This window comes from Musca vetustissima, unplaced genomic scaffold, assembly GCF_032173495.1.
Source record: "Musca vetustissima isolate MV318-11 ecotype Yass unplaced genomic scaffold, APGP_CSIRO_Mvet_v1 utg2113, whole genome shotgun sequence".
Taxonomy (NCBI): Eukaryota; Metazoa; Arthropoda; class Insecta; order Diptera; family Muscidae; genus Musca; species Musca vetustissima.
In genome coordinates this window covers 191,239-212,858 of record NW_026882469.1, presented here as the reverse complement: position 1 = coordinate 212,858, position 21,620 = coordinate 191,239, and the positions used below count along the sequence as shown (strand labels likewise).

General features: G+C 34.6%; 1 protein-coding gene across 1 annotated transcript; it reads left to right on the top strand.

Moving 5' to 3' along the window:
* The first annotated feature begins 12,392 nt into the window (after positions 1 to 12,392).
* Positions 12,393 to 16,874, top strand: LOC133328916 (pupal cuticle protein Edg-78E). Its single transcript, XM_061537426.1, has 2 exons — positions 12,393 to 12,428; positions 16,500 to 16,874. Exons 1-2 carry the CDS (start codon positions 12,393 to 12,395, stop codon positions 16,872 to 16,874), a joined length of 411 nt encoding a protein of 136 aa, XP_061393410.1.
* Positions 16,875 to 21,620: the final 4,746 nt, after the last annotated feature.

Genomic DNA, 21,620 nt, shown 5'->3' with positions numbered 1-21,620 from the left:
CAAGCCGAACTATTCAAGACTGGTGGTCAAATATTGGTCAGGAGCATGCTGCATGCACCGGCTGATTAGTACAATTTGGCTAGAGGAATACATGCCCAACGATTGGAATCTCAGCATCTTGTGTCCCGTGCACAAAAAAAGAGACAAGACGATATGTGCCAACTATAGAGGAATAAGTCTCCTTCCCATCGCATATAAAGTGATATCCAGCGTGTTATGTGAACGACAGAAGCCAATGGTCAATTACATTATTGGACCATACCAATGCGGTTTCAGATCTGGCAAATCCACCATTGACCAGATTTTCACTCTGCGCCAAATCCTGGAAAAACCCCACGAAAAACACATCGACACATTCCACCTATTCGTCGACAATAAAGCCACAACCCTATCCGTTCAGAGGTGTATAAAGCCATGTCTGCGTTTGGCATTCCTGCAAAATTAATGCATAGCCGACTATGCAGCATAACTTTAACTGGCACAAGATCAGCAGTTAAAGTCGGAAAGAACCTTTCCGGGCCCTTCATTACCGAACGAAGATTCAGACAAGGTGACAGTTTGTCGTGTGATCTTTTTAACATCCTACTGGAAAAGGTCATACGAGACACAAAGGTGAACAGAAATGGCACTCTGTACACCAAACAACACATGTTGCTCGCCTACGCCGATGACATTGATATAATGGGTCGAACATTGCGAGCGGTAACAGGCACCTTTGAACAAATTGAAAAGGAGTCTGCCACAGCGGGTCTGGCAGTAAACGGCGAGAAGACCAAGCTGATGGTATCAACGCGTAAGACGTCCAGTAGACTCGAACCAACTGTGGAACTAGAGAACTACAGCTTCGAGGTAGTTAAAGACTTTATATACCTTGGTAGCGCCATAAATAAAACGAATGACATCAGTTTTGAAATTCGGAGAAGGATTGTGATAGCCAACCGATGCTACTATGATCTGAGCAAGCAACTCAAAAGCAAGGCCACCTAACGCCAGACCAAACTCACACTTTACAATACGCTGATACTACCCGTGCTATTATATTGGTCAGAAGCATGGGTACTTGCGCAAGCAGATGACACAGCTCTTGGGGTGTTTGAAAGAAAAATTCTCCGAAAGATCTACGGGCCGATCTGCGTCGACGGTGAATATCGGCGTCGAATGAACCACGAACTCTAAAATTTATACGCGCTACAGCGACTACGGTGGCTAACCCATTTTGTGCAGATGAATGAGAATGCCCCAGCTCGAAAGGCATATAAAACGAGCCTACTGATGGTTCCCGCAGAAGGGGAACCACGAATTAGATGGAAAGATCAAGTAGAAAACAACATCTTGGAACGTGGTCTTCCAAATTTTGGTGGATTTGCGTACAAGACCGACGCGCTTGGGAATCTTTTTTAAGCTCGGCTTATGGAACAACCGTTCTGTAACAAGCCAGCTGAGTAAGTAAGTGTATATTATTGGAATGTGGGATTTATGTTCTATAGGAAGAAAAATACCTCCAGCTCGTCTATGGGAAGAAGAATAGCTGCAGCTCTTCTGCAGGAAGAAGAATACATGCAGCTTTCCTACCCTTACACAGGAATAATAATGCCTCCAGTTCTCCTATGGCAAGAAGAATACCTGCAGCTCTTCCACAGGAAGAAAAATACCTGCGCTCTGCTATAGGAGAAAGAAGTCCTCCAGCTCTCCTATACGAAGAAGATTACCTCCAACTCTTTCAAAGGAATTAGAATATCTTCAGCTCTTTCAAAGGACGTATAATACCTTCAGAGGAAGAATAATGCCTCCAGCTCTCCTATAGGAAGAAGAATACATTCAGCTCTTCCATAGGAAGAAAAATAGCTCCGGGGGTTTCATAGGAAGAAGAATTCATCCAGATCTCATGTAGGAAGAAGAATGCCTTCAGTTTTTCCATGGGAAGAAGAACACCTCCAGGTCTTTTATAGTAAGAAAATTACCTGCAGCTCTGCTATAAGAGGAAGAATACATGAATACCTGCAGCTCTTCCACAGGAAGAAGAATGTCTCCAGCTCTTCTGTAGGAAGGAGGATACCTGCATCTCTTTCACAGGAAGAAGAATGCATCCAACTCTCATGTAGGAAGAAGAATGTCTTCAGTTTTTCCATGGGAAGAAGAACACCTCCACGTCTTTCATAGTAAGAAAAATACCTGCAGCTCTGCTATAAGAGTAAAAATACATCCAGCTCTCCTATAGACAGGAGATACCTCTAGTTCTTTCAAAAGAAGGAGAATACCTGCAGCTCTTCCATAGGATGAAGAATGCTGCAGCTGTTCCACATGAAGTATAATACCTGCAGCTCTTCCGTAAGAAAAAGAATACCCACAGCTCTTCCACAGGACAAGGAATACCTCCAGATTTTCCATAGAAAGAAGAATAGCTGCAGCTCTTCCATAGGAAGAAGAATACATGAAAAAAATCTACAAAAAACCAAGATTAGTTAAAATCCTATTAAAATTTGGGGAGCTTCCATAGCCTCATTTCTGTAAGAATGCCTTCAGCTTTTCCATGGGAAGAAGAATACCTCCACGTCGTTCATAATAAGAAAAATACCTGCAGCTCTGCTATAAGAGTAAAAATACATCCAGCACTCCTATAGGCAGGAGAATACCTCCAGTTCTTTCAAAGGAAGAAGAATACCTGCAGCTCTTTTATAGGATGTAGAATGCGGCAGTTGTTCCACATGAAGTATAATACCTGCAACTCTTCCGTAAGAAAAAGAATACCTGCAGCTCTTCCACAGGATTTCCCATAGAAAGAAGAATAGCTGCAGCTCTTCCATAGGAAGAAGAATACATGAAAAGAATCTACAATAAACCAATCTTAGTTAATATCCTATTAAAATTTTGGGAGATTCCATAGCCTCATTGCTGGTGTGTATACCATATTCACACAAACATCCACGAACGGAGCTAAATTTTTTATTATTTCGATCTTTGTCTACTCTCATTAGCCTTAAGGCTGTGGGTATAAAAATATTTCTACAAAAAACTTTATCACTTTATTCTGGCTTTTAAAAAATATTATTTTTTTATATTTCTATTCCTATTTTTTTAACAAAAGTTTATTTTTTTATAATGTTTAAAAACTTTTATTGTTTGTGTACCAAAATAAAATTAATAATCAATGTTCGCGATCCGATCGAATATGTGTTTCAGATTTCTAATACATTTTGTATAATTTTCACTAAGACATTGTTTATTTAAATTTAAAATTAATTTTAATCCAATCAACTATAAATCGATTTTATATTCAAACGCTTAAGAATGTTCAAAGCTTCAAGCGTCTTTTGACAAATATTTATAATACTTATAACCAGTATTATTAATATATTCAAAAAATATAATTAATTCAATTAAGAGAGCAATTAGGTAAACATTTTTGCTGAGAGAGAGAGGGAGAGTGTTGACTTCTTCAATTTAACTCTTTATTCAGCATTTTTGTTTAACCCATTATAGACTACAACACTTTGAAATCAATTTTTAAACTCTGATTAATAGTGTGGCGAGAAAAAATTCATCAGAAAATGAATTACCAACGAAAGGTCCATTTGGGCCAGGGCCCCCCATTGGAATGACCCCTTACCAAATGTCTGTCACAAATTCTTTTACAAGCCTTGTTCTGTTTTTGTTTGCTAGGAGGGTTTCTTGATTCTCCCTCCAAATATTTTTTGTAGAGTATGATGTATATATTTCTGAATCACATAATCTATATTGGCCTCTATTAAGACATCGGAACATTACAAGTTACATTACTAATTATTTATGAAATTTACATCTCTTGTTTAGAAATATTTTATTTTCCATTGATATTTTATTAAATTGTTTTTGAAAATTCATGTAGGTTTTGGAGTTCATTAAACCCGCTAAAATGTGTGTACTGTAAAATTTCCTTCATGTTTTTTTTTTTAATTTATGCCAATAATTTTACATGCTTTTCTTAAGTGTTTTTTTTTCTGGCCACAATATGTGTCATTGATTTTAAATACATTCTCACCCAACCAGTTGTCCCATAAATAAAGTTAACATAAATTCCAGCAACACGATTTGGGGGCGTTGTTGTTAATTAACAAGTACTAATCTTCGAATTGAAACATCACCGTCTGTCTGCTGTCAACAGAAATTGCCTGTTTCTGAATGTGGCCAACGACTGACATGCGAATAAGAAATATGCAATTTTAATAAACTTTAAATCCATATTGAATCCGTACAGTGGAAGACTATTATTATTATATATCATATTCATTTTATTGCAAACACGATAAACCTTAAAACAAATTTCGTCGTCTCTAAAAACTTCACAATTGTTATTGTCTTTCACGGCCCGAATATATGATACCCTTCACCACTATGGGTATATTAAACAGTACTATTAACATGAAATTGGTTGAAATAAAATATGTGATATTTATCTAAATGTGAATCTACCCAGTTTTGGACAAATTGGACAATTGGACAAAAGTATATAAATCGACTTCAAACAAATATCAATAAGTTATCCGTTGGGCTATGTCTGTACTATTAGAAAACGCAACTACGTAATTCTATGGTCAAATTTGTACGTTGTGCAAAATTTAATGTCAATCTGACTAACATGAGGAGTTTAATGCCCAATTTAAAATCCGGCGAAAATATATATGGAAGCCAAATATGAACCGATTTCAACGAAACTTATCACAGGTTAGGTTATACTAATTTCAGTACGTTTTGTTCCTATCAACCATATATTCCTTGGTGCGTCATTTAGTTAAAATCAATCTATAATATAAGGGGACTATATCTAAATCTCAACCGATTTTCACGAAACTTGGCACACATCAATCTAGCCTGAATTCAGTACGTTATGTCAAATTTGGTGCAAATCGAAAAATATATGTGGACTTTGGTGGACCATTTACATTAAATCGGACGAAACTATATATGGGAGCTATATCTAAATCTGGACCGATATTCTCGAAACTTGGCAAACATCACTCTAGGCTTAATTTAGTGCGTTATGCCAAATTTGGTGAATATGTGAAACATTGGTGGATCATTTACATCAAAGCGGACGAAAATATATATGGGAGCTATATCTAAATCTGGACCGATATTCTCGAAACTTGACAGACATCAATCTGGACTAAATTCAGTACGCTATGCCAAATTTCGTGCAAATCGAAAGATATATAGGGACTTTGCTGCACCATTCATATGAAAGCGGACGCATATATATATGGGATCTATATCTAAATCTGGACCAATTTTCTCGAATCTTGGCAGACATCAATCTGGACTAAATTCAGTACGCTATGCCAAATTTGGTGCAAATCGAATAATATATGTGGACTTTGGTGGACCATTTACATCAAAGCGTACGAAAATATATATGGGAGCTATATCTAAATCTGGACCGATATTCTCGAAACTTGGCAAACATCAATCTGGACTAAATTCAGTACGCTATGCCAAATTTCGTGCAAATCGAAAGATATATGGGTCTTTGGTGCACCACTTGGCAGACATCAATCTGGACTAAATTCAGTACGCTATGCCAAATTTGGTGCAAATCGAAAGATATATAGGGACTTTGGTGCACCATTTAACTGAAAGCTGCACAATTTATATGAAAGCGGACGAAAATATATATGGGATCTATATCTAAATCTGGACCGATATTCTCGAAACTTGGCAGACATCACTCTAGGCTTAATTTAGTGCGTTAAGCCAAATTTAGTGCAAATCGAAAAATATATGTGAACTTTGGTGCACCATTTACATTGAATCGGACGAAAATATATATGGAATCAATATCTAAATCTGGACCGATTTTCTCGGTCCAGATTTATCTGGACTAATTACAGTACGCTATGCCAAATTTCGTGCAAATCGAAAGATATATAGGGACTTTGGTGCACCATTTACATGAAAGCGGACGAAAATATATATGGGAGCTATATCTAAATCTAGACCGATTTTCACAAAACTTGGCAGACATTATTCTAGGCTCAATTCAGTACGTTATACCAAATTTCGTGCAAATCGAAAGATATATAAGGACTTTGCTACACCATTTACCTTAAATCGGACGAAAACATATATGGGAGCTATATCTAAATCTGAACCGAATTTTCCCAATTTCAATAGGATTCGTCCTTGGGCCAAACAAATGAGCTGTGCCAAATTTCACCCAAATCGAATTATAAATGCGACCTGTACTTTGTTTTCAATTTAACACACACAGACGGACGGCCATGCATAAATCGGACATATTCCCTGTACCACAGGGTGGTGAAGGCAGGGTGGCGGCCCGGGGGTTCCGCACCCCCCCCCCCCTGTGATTTTTACCAGAGTAAATTTATGTTTGCAACAGCGAATTTTTTCATTTTAGAAGTCAAACATTGAGTCGCATATTAAAACAAAATATAACCTTTAGAGGATCTGAATTTCACCAAGACGGATGGCGGTGGTAATAACCAGGCTATGACTACGGTGCCGAATGTGTCCCACCGAATCTACCTGGGTTGTGGCACATTCGTAGATTTTTTACAGAACTGTAAACATGTTTAATGTTTTTTTTATGAGTTTTTGCTACTGGTTTTTATAATTAAGTATCATAGGACAATAACCGGCCATAATGATTGTATATCTGTTGAATAAGTACTGAGATATAGAGCTTTAAAATACGTGCCGAATAGTCCCCAGTCTCTCCTACGCTTTTCTTGGGTCTTATCACAGTCTGTTTAAAGACCATGAAAATGTTTGTTTAACATTTCCCGCTTTGATGTTCAGTTCGTTACTATCATATCTGAATAATAATTTTTTTATAAACTATTTCTCTCTCCTATTTTTTTTTTTCAATATGTATGTAGGTAACATTTGCATCTCCCACTGTGTTCAATTATAATTTTTTTCTCCTTTCAATGCTGTAACTTCTTTGTCAGTAAAGACCGACATATTTTTGTATACATGATGGTGAAGATTTTGCAACATGTCAGTAATAATGAAGATTATTGAACACATTGCAAAGTAGATTATTTTGGTCAATATTGAAATGCAGCCAATTGTAAATAATCCGGTTTAATTACACACTGACATACATATACACATAGATTATAAAATTGGAGAAAAAAAATAGGTAAGACTTACAAAGCTTATTAAAGATTAATTAAAGCATTGACTTTGATATCTTTAGTTTAAAAAGCAAATTGAACCATCTCATTTTTTCTGAAATTTGTGTACATCACTGTTTGGTTTAACTGCGATCCCTAATAATTTGTTTCAGTATCCGATTCCTTAATGATATGATACATTTCAGGTTCGTCGCTTAAGTCTTTTGATTTAAGAGCAAACACCAATCGAAGTAAACAAATGATAGACACAATTTGGGTGAAGTGACATCATTGTCAGTTTGCCCTTTTGCTATTAAACTATCCAAAACTGAAGAAAAATAGTTTTAACAATTCGTAGCCGAAACCTGAAAGCCAAAAGGCATAGTGCAAAATCTTCGTTAAAATTTAATTGTTTTATTTGAATTTAAGATTCCAGAAAAACAGGCAAAACTGGCAAAATGGCATTCATGTACGACTATAAAAAACGTTGATTGGAATAGTTTCTTTTTAACATAATTTATTTTTCAAATTAATTTTAAATAGATTTTTTAGGAATTGCAAGAAGCCCGGATTTAAAAAAAATCGAGGATGACGACAAGCGTTTTTTAAAGGTCTTATCTAAAGGATTATAATATTGTTTTCTAAAGGACAATAATATTTTTCTGGAATTACCAAAAGTGTGTGTTTTTTTAAATAATATTTTATTACCTGTTATGTTTGGATGTTTCAAAAAACGTTATACATACATTTTTGAAACCAATTCTAAAAAAATTTCATATGACTATGCAATTTTATCTCCAAACAAAACCAGTAACAAACCAGTGAGCGGAGCAGTATAGTCGGACGGGGCCGACCATATGATACCCTACACAACTTCCACGGAACTCTAACTTTGTGGATGTTTATTTTGAGCCTGGGCAATATTTCGTGATATTTGCTCCGATTAGAGGTCAACAGCACCTCTACCTTACACAGAATATTAATAATATTCAGTACATCCCTTCTAATTACTTGTCCAGATTCCATTCACCGTGGGTTGTGTTCTGATGTTCGGCTTATAATTGTGGCCTATAGATCGACTCGAAAAAAAACACAAAAAAAAATAAGTCTTTGGTCCTCTACATCCCAAAATTATTATCATATTTCCGCCCTCTAGTGTGGTAATGGGTTACTAAATAATATCTCAGTACGTAAGCACCTGTAAATATTTAAGTGTAACTCCCACATCTGAGTACGTACGACCATATAATTGGTATCAATTTAAAGGTCAACCACTCCTCTTGGATATACAATCAACTTCTCGGGTCTATGTCCTTCAGGGGCAAATATATAGGCAATAGAATACAAAATTTGTAATTTTTCACACAAAAGTCGGGGTTCATTTGACCCGCTAAATATTTACCGATCCTTATCAAAACAGGCATGCTTTTTCTTTGGCCCGATCCCCTTCAACATGTAAAATTTCGCGATGTTCGCGCCATAATTGCGGCCTCTGGAGCGACCAGAAAAAGCGACAAAAATTTAGTATTTGGTCCATTTCATCCCCTAAACATTAACTAATCTTTACCAATAGGGGTCTTCATTGGCCAGAACCCATCCTACATGCAAAATTTCGTGAAGATTGGTCCATAACTGTGGCCTGTATCGTGTTTACAAATTATAATGGACAGACGGACGGACGGACGGACACACATGTCTAGATCGACTCAGCTAGTCGAGATATGACGATCGGTATACTTAAAGGTGGGTCTAGGACCAATATTTCGCGGCGTTACAAACATTTGGGGCTGCACAAAGCTATAATACCCTGACAACATAGTTGTGTAGGGTATAAAAATAGTAAAGTCGGACTGGGCCAACTATATAATACCCTTCACCACTTTGGGTATATTGTGCATATGTATCCTTACAATAGCATGTCAATGTTCCCTCGAAGGAACAGATTTATAGTCGCCTGCGTACCATGAGACAAATTTATGGAAAACCATTTATAGCAAAATTTATATTAATTTCAATCAGACACCCGTTCGAAATCCATATGGAAGCTATGGCTGCATATACACCAATTTCTACAAAACGCAATAACGTCATTCAAGTCTCAATTTTATACGATGTGAAAAATTTCGTGCAAATCGAGAATATAGGGACTTTGGTGCATCATTTACAAAAAATCGGAGGAAATATATATGATAGCTATACCTAAATCGGAACCGATTTTCCCGAAACTTACCACTCATCATTCTAGACTCAATTCATTGCACTATGCCAAATTTCGTTCAAATCGAAGGGTATATAGGGACTTTGGTGCACTATTTACCTAAAATCGGACGAAAATATATATGAAAGCTATATGTAAATCTGAACCGATTTTCACGGAATTTAACACCCATCACTCTAGACTTAATTTAGTACGCTATGACAAATTTGGTGCAAATCGAAAGATATATAGGTACTTTGGTGCTCAATTAACCTTAAATCGGACAAAACTATATATGGGAGCTATATCTAAAGCTGAACCAATTTTCACGAAATTTAACATACGTCATTCTACACTTAATTTAGTACCCTATGCCAAATTTTGTTGCAAATCGAAGGGCATATAAGGACTTTGGTGTACCATTAACCTTAAATCGGACGATAATATATATGGGAGCTGTATCTAAATCTGAACCGATTTTCATGAAATTTAAGACACAATTCTGTGCGCAATGCCAAATTTCTTTGGAAATCGAAGGATATATAAGGACTTTGGTGCACCATTTACCTTAAATCGGACGAAACTATATATGGGAGCTATATCCAAATCTGAACCGATTTTCTCGAAATTGAACACGTGTCTTTCTAGACTCATTTCAGTACGCTGTGCCAAATTTCGTGCAAATCGAAAGATATATAGGGACTTTGGTGCACCATTTACATAAAATTGGACGAAACTGTATATGGGAGCTATATCTAAATCTGGACCGTTTTTCAGGAAACTTGGCACACATCAGTCTAGACCTAATTTATTACGCTATGCCAAATTTCGTGCAAATCGAGAGGTATATAGGGACACTGGTGCACCATTTACATTAAATCGGACGAAAATATATATGGGAGCTATATCTAAATGTGGACCGATTTTCAGGAAACTTGACACACATCAGTCTAGACCTAATTTATTACGCTATGCCAAATTTCGTGTAAATCTAATGATATATAGGGAAATTGGTGCAACATTTACATTAAATCGGACGAAAAATATATATAAGAGCTATATCTAAATCTGGACCAATTTTCAGGAAACTTGAAACACATCAGTCTAGACCTAATTCATTACGCTATGCCAAATTTCGTACAAATCGAAATATATATAGGGACTTTGGTATACCATTTACATTAAATCGGATGAAACTATATATGGGAGCTATATCTAAATCTGGACCGATTTTCAGGAATCTTAACACACATCATTCTAGACCTAAGTCAGTAGGCTGTGCCAAATTTCGTGCAAATCGAAAGATATATAGGGACTTTGGTACACCATTAACATTAAATCGGACGAAAATATATATAGGAGCTATATCTAAATCTGAACCGATTTTTCTCAATTTCAATAGGGTTCGTGTTTGGGCCAAATAAGTAACCTATGTCAAATTTCATCCAATTCGGATAATAAATGCGACCTGTACTTTGTTTACAATTTAACATGGACAGACGAACAGACGGACAGACCGACATGCGTAAATCGACTCAGAAAGTGATTCTATGCATATTCTCAAAAGGAAGCATGTGTCTATCTCCCCTGTACCCCAGTGTGGTGAAGGGTATAAATATTAAGCGTGCAGTTTTGCAAATTTAACATTTCTTCAATTCCAGTTCTTTCGTATACTTTCTTAATATTGTCATTTAAATGATAATTTTGATAATATGACAAAATTAAATTTTTGAAAATAATATCTGTGCGGAAGAAATTAGAACAAACGAAAAAATGTTATTACGTAAAACTCACAGACAGATTGATGATTCAGTTTCATTGTATTCATAGGCTATAAAATGAATATTCAATATTCCAAAATTAGGTCTTTATTTTAGGCCCTCCAAAAAATATTTTTAAGCTTTAAAAAAATATTTTTCAGGCCTACCTTGATATTCTTCTTTAAAAAATCCACGGCTATTGTAGCCCTTAAAAAAATATTCTTCTTTATAAAAATCCACGCCTATTTTAGCAATTGAAAAAATATTCTTCTTTAAAAAATCCACGCCTATTGTAGCCCTTGAAAAAATATTCTTCTTTAAAAAATCCACGCCTATTGTAGGCCTTGAAAAAATATTCTTCTTTATAAAAATCCACGCCTATTGTAGCCCATGAAAAAAGTCTTCTTTAAAATATCTTTGTGGAGTGGATGACGCCTTTATGGAGTGGATGACGTTTTTGGTCGAATCCAAGTCATAAAATATAATTTCAAGTTTAGATACAATCTTAAAACCAAAGATTTATATGCATTTTGAATTATATTGAAAATACGGAAATGCCAAGCGAAAACATATCTCAAGGTAGACTTCTCTATTATTTGTATTTTAAATTTTAATTTGGATAGTGTCTATATTCGGTAGCTGGTCCAAATCGAATATATTTATGTTGCAGTTTTTATATAGCAATCCATTTAGTTTGAAACAAAATTCAATAAGAAGTGATGTCTTCACACCTTTCATTTGAATTATGAATATTTTGTGGCATATTTTTCAAAAAGCTGACAATATTTCTTTTAATCTCCCACACAACAAACAAACATAGACGGACTTTCTTTAAAAATATGAACCATGCATTCACTTGCAAAAATGAATTCAGTTGATAAACATTGTAGCAATTCGCCCTCACACCATCCATCTCTTATATAGAAAAACTCTTATACCTCTCATTCGTTTTATTCAAACACATAGAATTTGTGTGTATGACTCCAAGCAGCAAGGCTAAAATTGGTTTCATATGCAAATTTTATAAATAATATAAATTTTCAAATCTAACCGACAAAACAGTTTCAAATATTCCCCATTGCAGTTATCAACGAAGGTTCGGTGTGTACAGAGCGCGGATAAAAATAGCGTTTTGAGGCAATTTGGCGCGAAATATATATTTCAATTCAGTTTTTTTTTTTAATTTCTTGCCAACCAGCCAGTCGGCCAGCCACCACCTACTGGACAAACGTGAAATATTGAAATTGAAAGAAAAAAAAGAAAAGAAATTTCAGCGAAGACACGTAGCCAAATAAAAAAATTTAATTAACTTCAATTATCAAAATGATTAACAGATTGGTGTATCGTCAGTATTTCAAGGTTGGTGCAACTGTGTGTGTGTGTTTGTGACAAAAAAAGATGAAACAATAAAAAATAAATATTCCTTAAAAGTAAATCATGTCAAATGACCATATCCAAATGTTTAACACACATCCATATATTTACATGCATTTGTGTCAATATAAATTGTTAATAAACACATTTAAAAATGGATTTTTTAAAGCAAATGATTGCAAATAATAATAAAAAAATATTTATGCTATAATAAAAAGGAAAAGAAAAAAATATTTGGAAAAATCAACAACAAAATAAAAAAAACAGTAAGGAAAGTAGTAATATCGAACTGGGCCGACTATATGATGACCTTCACCACTTTGGTATATTTTCTACATATATGTATATTCTAATAGACGTTGAAGGAACATTGAAATTGAACGAACTTAAATATGTGATCTTTATCTATATGTGAACCGATTAACATCAATCCATATATATTTTCTGAAGCCTATGCTAAATTTCATTTCATTCAGGCAGAATTAGAGTCGTTTGCGTACAATGGGACAAACTTATTTAAATGGATTTATAGCAAACTTAATACACGCTATATGCCGCACTTTCGTGTCAATCGGACAAACATTAGGAGTTTGAAGCGCAATTTACCTAAAATTGGACGAAAATGACAGCTATATATAAATCTGAACCGATTTCACGAAACACACATCATTCTACTCTTAATTCAGTATGCTATGCAAAATTTCGAGCAAATCGAAAAATACATAGAGACTTTGATGCACCATTTATGTTAAAACGTACAAAACTATATATGGGAGCTATATCTAAATCTGAACCGATTTTCATGAAACTTAGCACACATCACATCTAGGTTTAATTCAGTACCCTGTGCCAAATTTCGTGCAAATCGAATGATATATAGGGACGTTGGTGCATCATTTACATAAAATCGGACGAACATATATATTGGAGATATATCGAAATCTCGACCGATTTTCCCGAAACTCACCACTCATCATTCTAGACTCAATTTAGTACACTAAGCCAAATTTTGTTCGAATCGAAGCATATAAAGGGACTTTGGTGCACTATTTACCGAAAATCGAACAAAAATATATATGGGAGCTATATTCAAATCTGAACCGATATTCAGGAAACTTAGCACACATCATTCTAGACCTAATTCATTACTCTGTGCCAAATTTCGTGCAAATCGAATGATATATAGGGACATTGGTACACCATTTACCTTAAATCGGACGAACATATATTTGGGAGCTATATCCAAATCTGAACCGATTTTCAGGAAACTTGACACACATCATCCTAGACCTAATTCATTACGCTGTGCCAAATTTCGTGCAAATCGAATGATATATAGGGACATTGGTACACCATTTACCTTAAATCGGACGAACATATATTTGGGAGCTATATCCAAATCTGAACCGATTTTCAGGAAACTTGACACACATCATTCTAGACCTAATTCATTACGCTGTACCAAATTTCGTGCAAATCGAATGATATATAGAGACCGTTTACATTAAATCGAACGAAAATATATATGAGAGCTATATCTAAATCTGAACCGATTTTCACGAAACTTAGCACACATCATTCCAGACTCAATTCAGTACGCTACGCCAAAATTCGTAGAAATCGAAAGATATATAGTACCTTTGGTGCAACATTTACCTAAAATCGGACGAAAATAGATATGGGAGCTATATACATAAATCTGAACCACTTTTTCCCAATTTCAATAGGGTTCGTCCTTGGGCCAAACAAATGAGCTATGCCAAATTTCATCCAATTCGGATCATAAATGCGACCTGTATTTTGTTTACAATTTAACATCGACAGACAGACGGACGGACGGACATGCATAAATCGATTCAGAAAGTGATTCTATGTATATTCTAAAAAGGAACCATGGGTCTATCTCGATTCCTTTTGCCTGTTACAAACATATGCACAAAGTCATAATACCCTGTACCACAGTGTGGTGAAGAGTATAAAAACAAAATAAAAACCAGTGAGTGAAGCAATATAGTCGGACAGGGCCGATCACATAATGTCCTACACAACTGCCGCTGGAATAGATATTTCCAGTGGGCCAAAATCTCGATTATGAGCAATTTTTTCGCAATAGATGTAGTGAATACTCAATATTAAAATATATCGAAAATTGGCAAAAATGTCTCAAAAAAAGAAAAAAGTTATAAAAATTTTGCTGAAAAATTAATATTCCAATATAACCAATTTGAACCTGACTTTGCTCAATCTAATATTTTGAACAAGGCTTTGGGGTATTTGAAGATGGGGATAATCGGTCCACTCCTTGTAATAGACCTATACCAAATTTGTAAATTTCAAATCTAAATCATCATCGAAAATAGGGAAAAAGTCAGACCTCTCTAAAATATTATCATGTTACACAGAAAAAAATATTATTTTTGTCAAAAAAAAGAGAGGACAAAATGAGAGCAAATAGTGGTAAAGATATTAATGAAATGTTTACTTTTATTGAAAAATGAGTTATAAGAATTTTTACAATGAATGAATTTATGAAAATATGCATTAAAATTAAGAAACTGTTGCCAATGATCGGATTTCAGCATTTCATAAATGCAGTTCATAAAACTTTAAATACAGGTTTCTTGTCAGAGAGAGAGAGAGAGAGAGCAACTTTGGAACTGTGTTTAATGCCGGTGGCGGTCAAAATCCAAATTATTTTGAGTTAATACACTAAAAAATTCAACATTAAAAATACCAAAGAAGTCGCACAAAGCTTAAAAAGTTGCAAACTGAGTTACAGGGCATCAAAAAAGTTGCAAATTGCGACTTTGGTCGCACAACGATAACCCTGGTGCCGTTTCTTGTGTCACAGAAACTATTTGTCATTTCGAGTTTATGTTTTCACGTGTTGTCTTGTCTCGATTCTTCTTACTAACATACATCTCTGGTTTTGCCTCATTATAACATTCCTATACAATGTTAATGTTTCGGATGAATCAAAACTTATTTCCTATAATCTATTTAGCATTTACTTCGAAATAATTTGGAAAATACATATGCGAATTTTATAACACCAATATTTGAAATAAAGAAACAATGGAATGCAAATCTAGCCACAATCGAGTGAGTGGAGAGTCCGCGGTTGTAAACAAGAGAGAAACAAACGTTTGCAAAACTAACAACCACCAGCGGACCTCTACAAAACAAACAATAAATTGTGGTGGTTTTTTTTACCTGGGAGGAATACATTTGTTTTTGTGAAGAGAGAGGGAGAGGTGGAAGAAATGATAGCAAATAGTGGTAAAGTAGAGCGAAGTATGAAAATAGTTTTGATATTAATGAAATGTTAACATTTTTTGAAAAAATAGTGGCTTATATGAATTTTTATTAAAAGAATTTTAATTGTATAATACGCGAGGAACATATTCAATATGAAATAATGAAAATATTCATTAAAATTTTATGGTGTTTTTTTCCTGGCAGGAATACATTTGTTTTTGTCAAGAGAGAGAGAGAGGAACAAATTTGAGCAAATAGTGGTAATGTAGAGCTAAAAAAATAAAAATACATTTTTTGAAAAAATAGTGGCTTATACGAATTTTTTAAAAGAATTTTTACTTGTATTGTACGCGAGGAACATATTCAATATGAAATTATGAAAATCTTCTTTAATTTTTTTTTTCTGTGTATAATATCAGGTTGTAATGATGTACATTAACAGTAAATTCATAACTATAATCTCCGAACTTTTTCCGCAATAATGATCTAAGGCCGATATCATTACTTCAAAAAAATCTGGAACAGTCAGCAAGCTGAAAATTAATATTATGACACACGACAAGTTCCCATATTAGTTGAATGTCAATACACTTGAATTATGCATCGACAGAATGCAGCAATAAATAATAATAACAACAAACGAACAAACAAAATTGCTAACATTTATATTTGCAAAAAAAACAAAAAAAATGTTTTTTTTTTCAAATAACGAATGCATGTGTCGTCTATTTTATTGCCGATTTCTTTTTGTTTTTTTTTTATTAATTATCGTTAATAAATTTGATTACCTCATTTCAGGTTTCTCTGGTTATTCCCTTATTTATTGTATTATTCTGCGCCAGCGTTTATAGTGCAACCACAGCCCTGGATCGCAATGCATACACGATTTACTATAACAATAAGGCGCCCAACAAGGACGGTGACTACAAATTCGACTTTCAAACATCGAATGGGATTACGATCAAGGGTGCCGGAAATGCCAACGGGGCAGTGGGTGCCATACAATATGTCTCCCCTGAGGGTTTGCCCATAACATGGACCTATGTGGCAGATAGTGATGGCTATCATCCGACCGGTGATCATATACCAATGAGGCCGGAATATATCGACAGAGCATTGGAGTATATACGCACACATCCGCAGGTGAATGAAGAGGAATCACGTAAACTGTGATTTATCATCGTCATTAGCTGAGAGAGAGAGAGATCATCATCATCGTCATTGTCGAATGTTAAATATGAATGGAATTAAAAAATAGCAAAATGTTAAAATTTAACTTTTCATTTTGTATTAATTATTAATATATATATTTTTAATTCCAATTCATTAAAATCGCTGAAATATCTTTACCTGCCAATGCAAACAAATATGAGATTTAAAAAAAAATACAAATTCAGCATTATAAAATTATATATTTTTTGTAATTAGCTTTTTTTAATTTTTTATACTGAATAGTATACGTAAATATGTATTTGAATTGTGTAATCGGATGTATAGCTTAATTTTTTAAGCCTTTATTTAGTATATCAATAAATCGCATACCCAAAGGATTTCAATTCCCGAAGTTGATTTAATCGATTTAAATCACTGCCCAGCACCCGGTGAACTATTAGTTTATTTTATTTTCTTATTATAGAAATATGTTTTTTTTTATTTTTTGTGTTTCTTATATTGTTTTTATGAATAAAATATTTAAAAAATAAAAAAGGATAATTATGAGTTTTTAATATATAATATATATATAAGGAAATTATACAAGGCGGGCTGATTGTATGGTTATGGTCTTTAGAAAAATCATACATATAAATATAGAGTTTCAAGAAAATAATTAAAAATTTTCTCTTTCCCAAACTGCTGGTCCTTGAAAATATAGATTCAAACATTCTACAAACATTAAAAAAAAATCTTCTGTTTTCAGAACCTTGAAAATATAAAAAATCCACGCCTTTCTTCAAAAAATATTTTAAAAATCCAAACCTTCAGACTCTTAACAAATATTTAAAAATTCCACAGCTTTATATAAAAACCAGTAAGGAAAGTAGTAAAATCGGACTCGGCCGACTATATGATACCCTTCTCCACTTTGGGTGTTCCCAATGTTCCCTCGAAGGAACATACTCATGTCTTTCTGCAACCTATGATGAATTTAATTTCATTCGAGCAGATTTTGAGTCGTCTGCATACCATGGGACAAATTTATGGACAAAGATTTATACCAAAATTGATACATACTATTTGGTACGCCGCACTGTTAAAAATTTAATTTCAGTTACCCGTTCGAAATACATATGGAAGCTATGGTTGCATCTGCACCAATTTAAACAAAACCCAATAACGTCATTTAAGTCTCAATTTGATACGATTTCGTGTTATTCAGACAAACATTAGGAGTTTGGTGCACCATTTATGTAAAACCGGACGAAAATATATACGCGAGCTATATCTAAATCTGAACGGATCTTCACGAAACTTAGCACACATCATTCTAGAGTAAATTCATGCCAAATATTCGGACTTTGGTGCACCATTTACATTAAATAGGACGAAATATATATAGAGCTATAATCTAAATCGGAACCGATTTTCAAGAAACTTAACACACATCATTTCGATTTTCACGAAACTTAACACACATCATTCTAGACCTAATTCATTACGCTGTGCCAAATTTCGTGCATATCGAAAGATATATATGGACTTTGGTGGACCATTTACATAAAATCGGAAAAAATATGTATGGGAGCTATATTTAAATCTGAACCGATTTTCAGGAAACTTAACACACATCATTTTACAACTAATTCATTAGGCTGTACCAAATTTCGTGGAAATCGAAAGATATATAGGGACTTTGGTGCACCATTTACATTAAATCGGACGAAAATATATATGGGAGCTATATTTAAATCTGAACCGATTTTCAGAAAATTTAACACAAATCATTCTACATCTAATTCATTACGCTGTGCCAAATATTTCCGCCCTCTAGTGTGTTAATGGTTTATAAAATAAGATCTGAATACGTAATCGCCTGTAAATATTTAGGTGTAACTCCCACATCCGAGTACATACGACAATATATTTGGTATCAATTTAAAGGCCAACCACTCCTCTTGGATATTTTATCAACTTCTCAGCTCTACGTCCTTCAGGATTAAATATATACGCTATAGAATACAAATTTTGACAGTTTTCACACAAAAATCAGGGTCCATTTGACTCCCTAAATATTGAATGAACTTTATCAAAAAGGCATGCTTATTCTTTGGCCCGATACCTTTCTCCATGTAAAAATTCGAGATGTTTGGGCCAAAAATTGCGGCCTTTGGAGCGACCAGAAAAGCCTACAAAAATTAAGTATTTGGTCCATTTCATCCCCTAAATATTAACCGATCTTAGGGGTCTTCATTGAGTCAAACCCATCCTACAAGCAAAATTTCGTGAAGATTGGTCCATAACTGTGGCCTGTATCGAGCTTACAAATTATAATGGACAGACGGACTGACACACATGTCTAGATCGACTCAGCTAGTCGAGATATGACGATCGGTGTTCTTAAAGCTATAATACCCTGACAACATAATTGTATAGGGTATAAAAATCCACATATATGTGTGGTCCTTGAAAAAATTTAATTTTAAAATAACACTCCTCTATGAGGTCCTTGGAAAAAATAATTTAAAAAATCTCCGCCTCTAGGTGGTCCTTAAAAACATTTTTATAAAAAATTCAAACTTTCAAGACCTTAATATAATATTTAAACAAATCCATGCCCTAAAGCCCTAGAAAAAAATATTTAACAAAATCTAAGACTTCAACATAACTAGCTTTCATTAAATTCTACAGCAACCAGTTCCACGATGAAAAATGTGATACAGTATCTTCTGGTGTCGAAAAGATCCGCCGCATTGCCGATTGAAACAATTTATGCAAATGTTGGCTACGTCGTGCCGTCGCAACCTGATTTGAAGACAAATGATCGTATCAAGAAGCAAATCAAATAACTGTTATGAATCCAGTATTTTTATACCCTTCACCACACTGTGGTACAGGGTATTATGTCTTTGTGCATATGTTTGTAACAGGCAAAAGGAAACGAGATAGACACATGGTTCCTTTTGAGAACACTTTCTAAGTCGATTTATGCATGTCCGTCCGACCGTCCGTCTGTCCATGTTAAATTGTAAACAAAGTACAGGTCGCATTTATGATCCGAATTGGATGAAATTTGGCATAGGTCACTTATTCGGCCCAAGGACGAACCCTATTGAAATTGGGAAAAATCGGTTCAGATTTAGATATAGCTCCCATATATATATTTAACCGATTTAATGTAAACGGTCCCTATATATCTTTCGATTTGCACGAAATTTGGTACAGCCTAATCATTTAGGTCTAGAATGATGTCTGCCAAGTTTCGTGAAAATTTTTAGATATAGCTCCCATATATAGTTTCGTCCGATTTCATGTAAATGGTGCCCCAAAGTCCCTAAATATCCTTCATTTGTACGAAATTTGGTGCAGCCTAATCATTTAGGTCTAGAATGATGTCTGCCAAGTTTCGTGAAAATCGGTACTTTAGATATAACTCCCATATATAGTTTCGTCCGATTTCATGTAAATGGTGCCCCAAAGTCCCTAGATATCCTTCGATTTGTACGAAATTTGGTGCAGCCTAATCATTTAGGTCTAGAATGATGTCTGCCAAGTTTCGTGAAAATCGGTCCAGATTTAGATATAACTCCCATATATAGTTTCGTCCGATTTCATGTAAATGGTGCCCCAAAGTCCCTAGATATCCTTCGATTTGCACGAAATTTGGTACAGCGTAATCATTTAGGTCTAGAATGATGTCTGCCAAGTTTCGTGAAAATCGGTCCAGATTTAGATATACATAGCTCCCATATATAGTTTCGTCCAATTTCATGTAAATGGTGCCCCAAGGTCCCTAGATATCCTTCGATTTGCAGGAAATTTGGCATAACGTACTTAATTGAGCCTAGAATGATGTCTGCCAAGTTTCATGAAAATCGGTCCTGATTTAGGTATAGCTCCCATATATAGTTTCGTCCGATTTCATGTAAATAGTGCTCCAAAGTCGCTATATATCTTTCGATTTGCACGAAATTTGGCATAACGTACTGAATTGAGCCTTGAATGATGCCTGCCAAGTTTCGTGGAAATCGGTCCAGATTTAGATATAGCTCCTATATATAGTTTCGTCCGATTTCATGTAAATGGTGCACCAAAGTCGCATAACGTACTAAATTAGTGGCATAACGTACTGAATTAAGCCTAGAGTGATGTCTGCCAAGATTCAAGAAAATCCGTCCAGATTTAGATATAGCTCCCATATATAGTTTCGTCCGATTTCATGTAAATGGTGCCCCAAAGTCCCTATACATCCTCCGATTTGCAGGAAATTTGGCATAACGTACTTAATTGAGCCTAGAAGTACGTTATTGCCAAGGTTTATGAAAATCGGTCCTGATTTAGATATAGCTCCCATATAATGTTTCGTGCGTTTTCTAGAAGTACAGACATAGCCCAACGGATGACCTATTTATATTTGTTTGAAATCGATTTACATAATTTATGGATAGATCTAGGTAGACTCACATTTAAATAAATATCACATATTTTATTTCATCCAATTTCATGTCAATAGTCCTGTTTAATATACCCATAGTAGTGAAGGGTATCATATAGTCGGCCCCGTCCGACTTTACTACTTTCCTTACTGGTTTTAATTAAATCCTTGATTTGGTCACATACACATTTTTATTGTTGTTGTTATTGCGAATACCAGAACCAAAAAAACGAAGAGCAATTCCTCATCGGAAACAAATTCTTGATTTCTTATTCAACTTTAATTTTAAAATCCACAAACAAATGTTTGAAGTTTAAAAACCGGCTAAG

What these genes read in the sequence shown, in the direction of transcription:
- LOC133328916 (XM_061537426.1), top strand. Translation starts at nt 12,393, where the DNA reads ATGATTAACAGATTGGTGTATCGTCAGTATTTCAAG. An exon ending in TGTATCGTCAGTATTTCAAG is followed by an intron (nt 12,429 to 16,499) that starts GTTGGTGCAACT and finishes ACCTCATTTCAG; the next exon opens with GTTTCTCTGGTTATTCCCTT.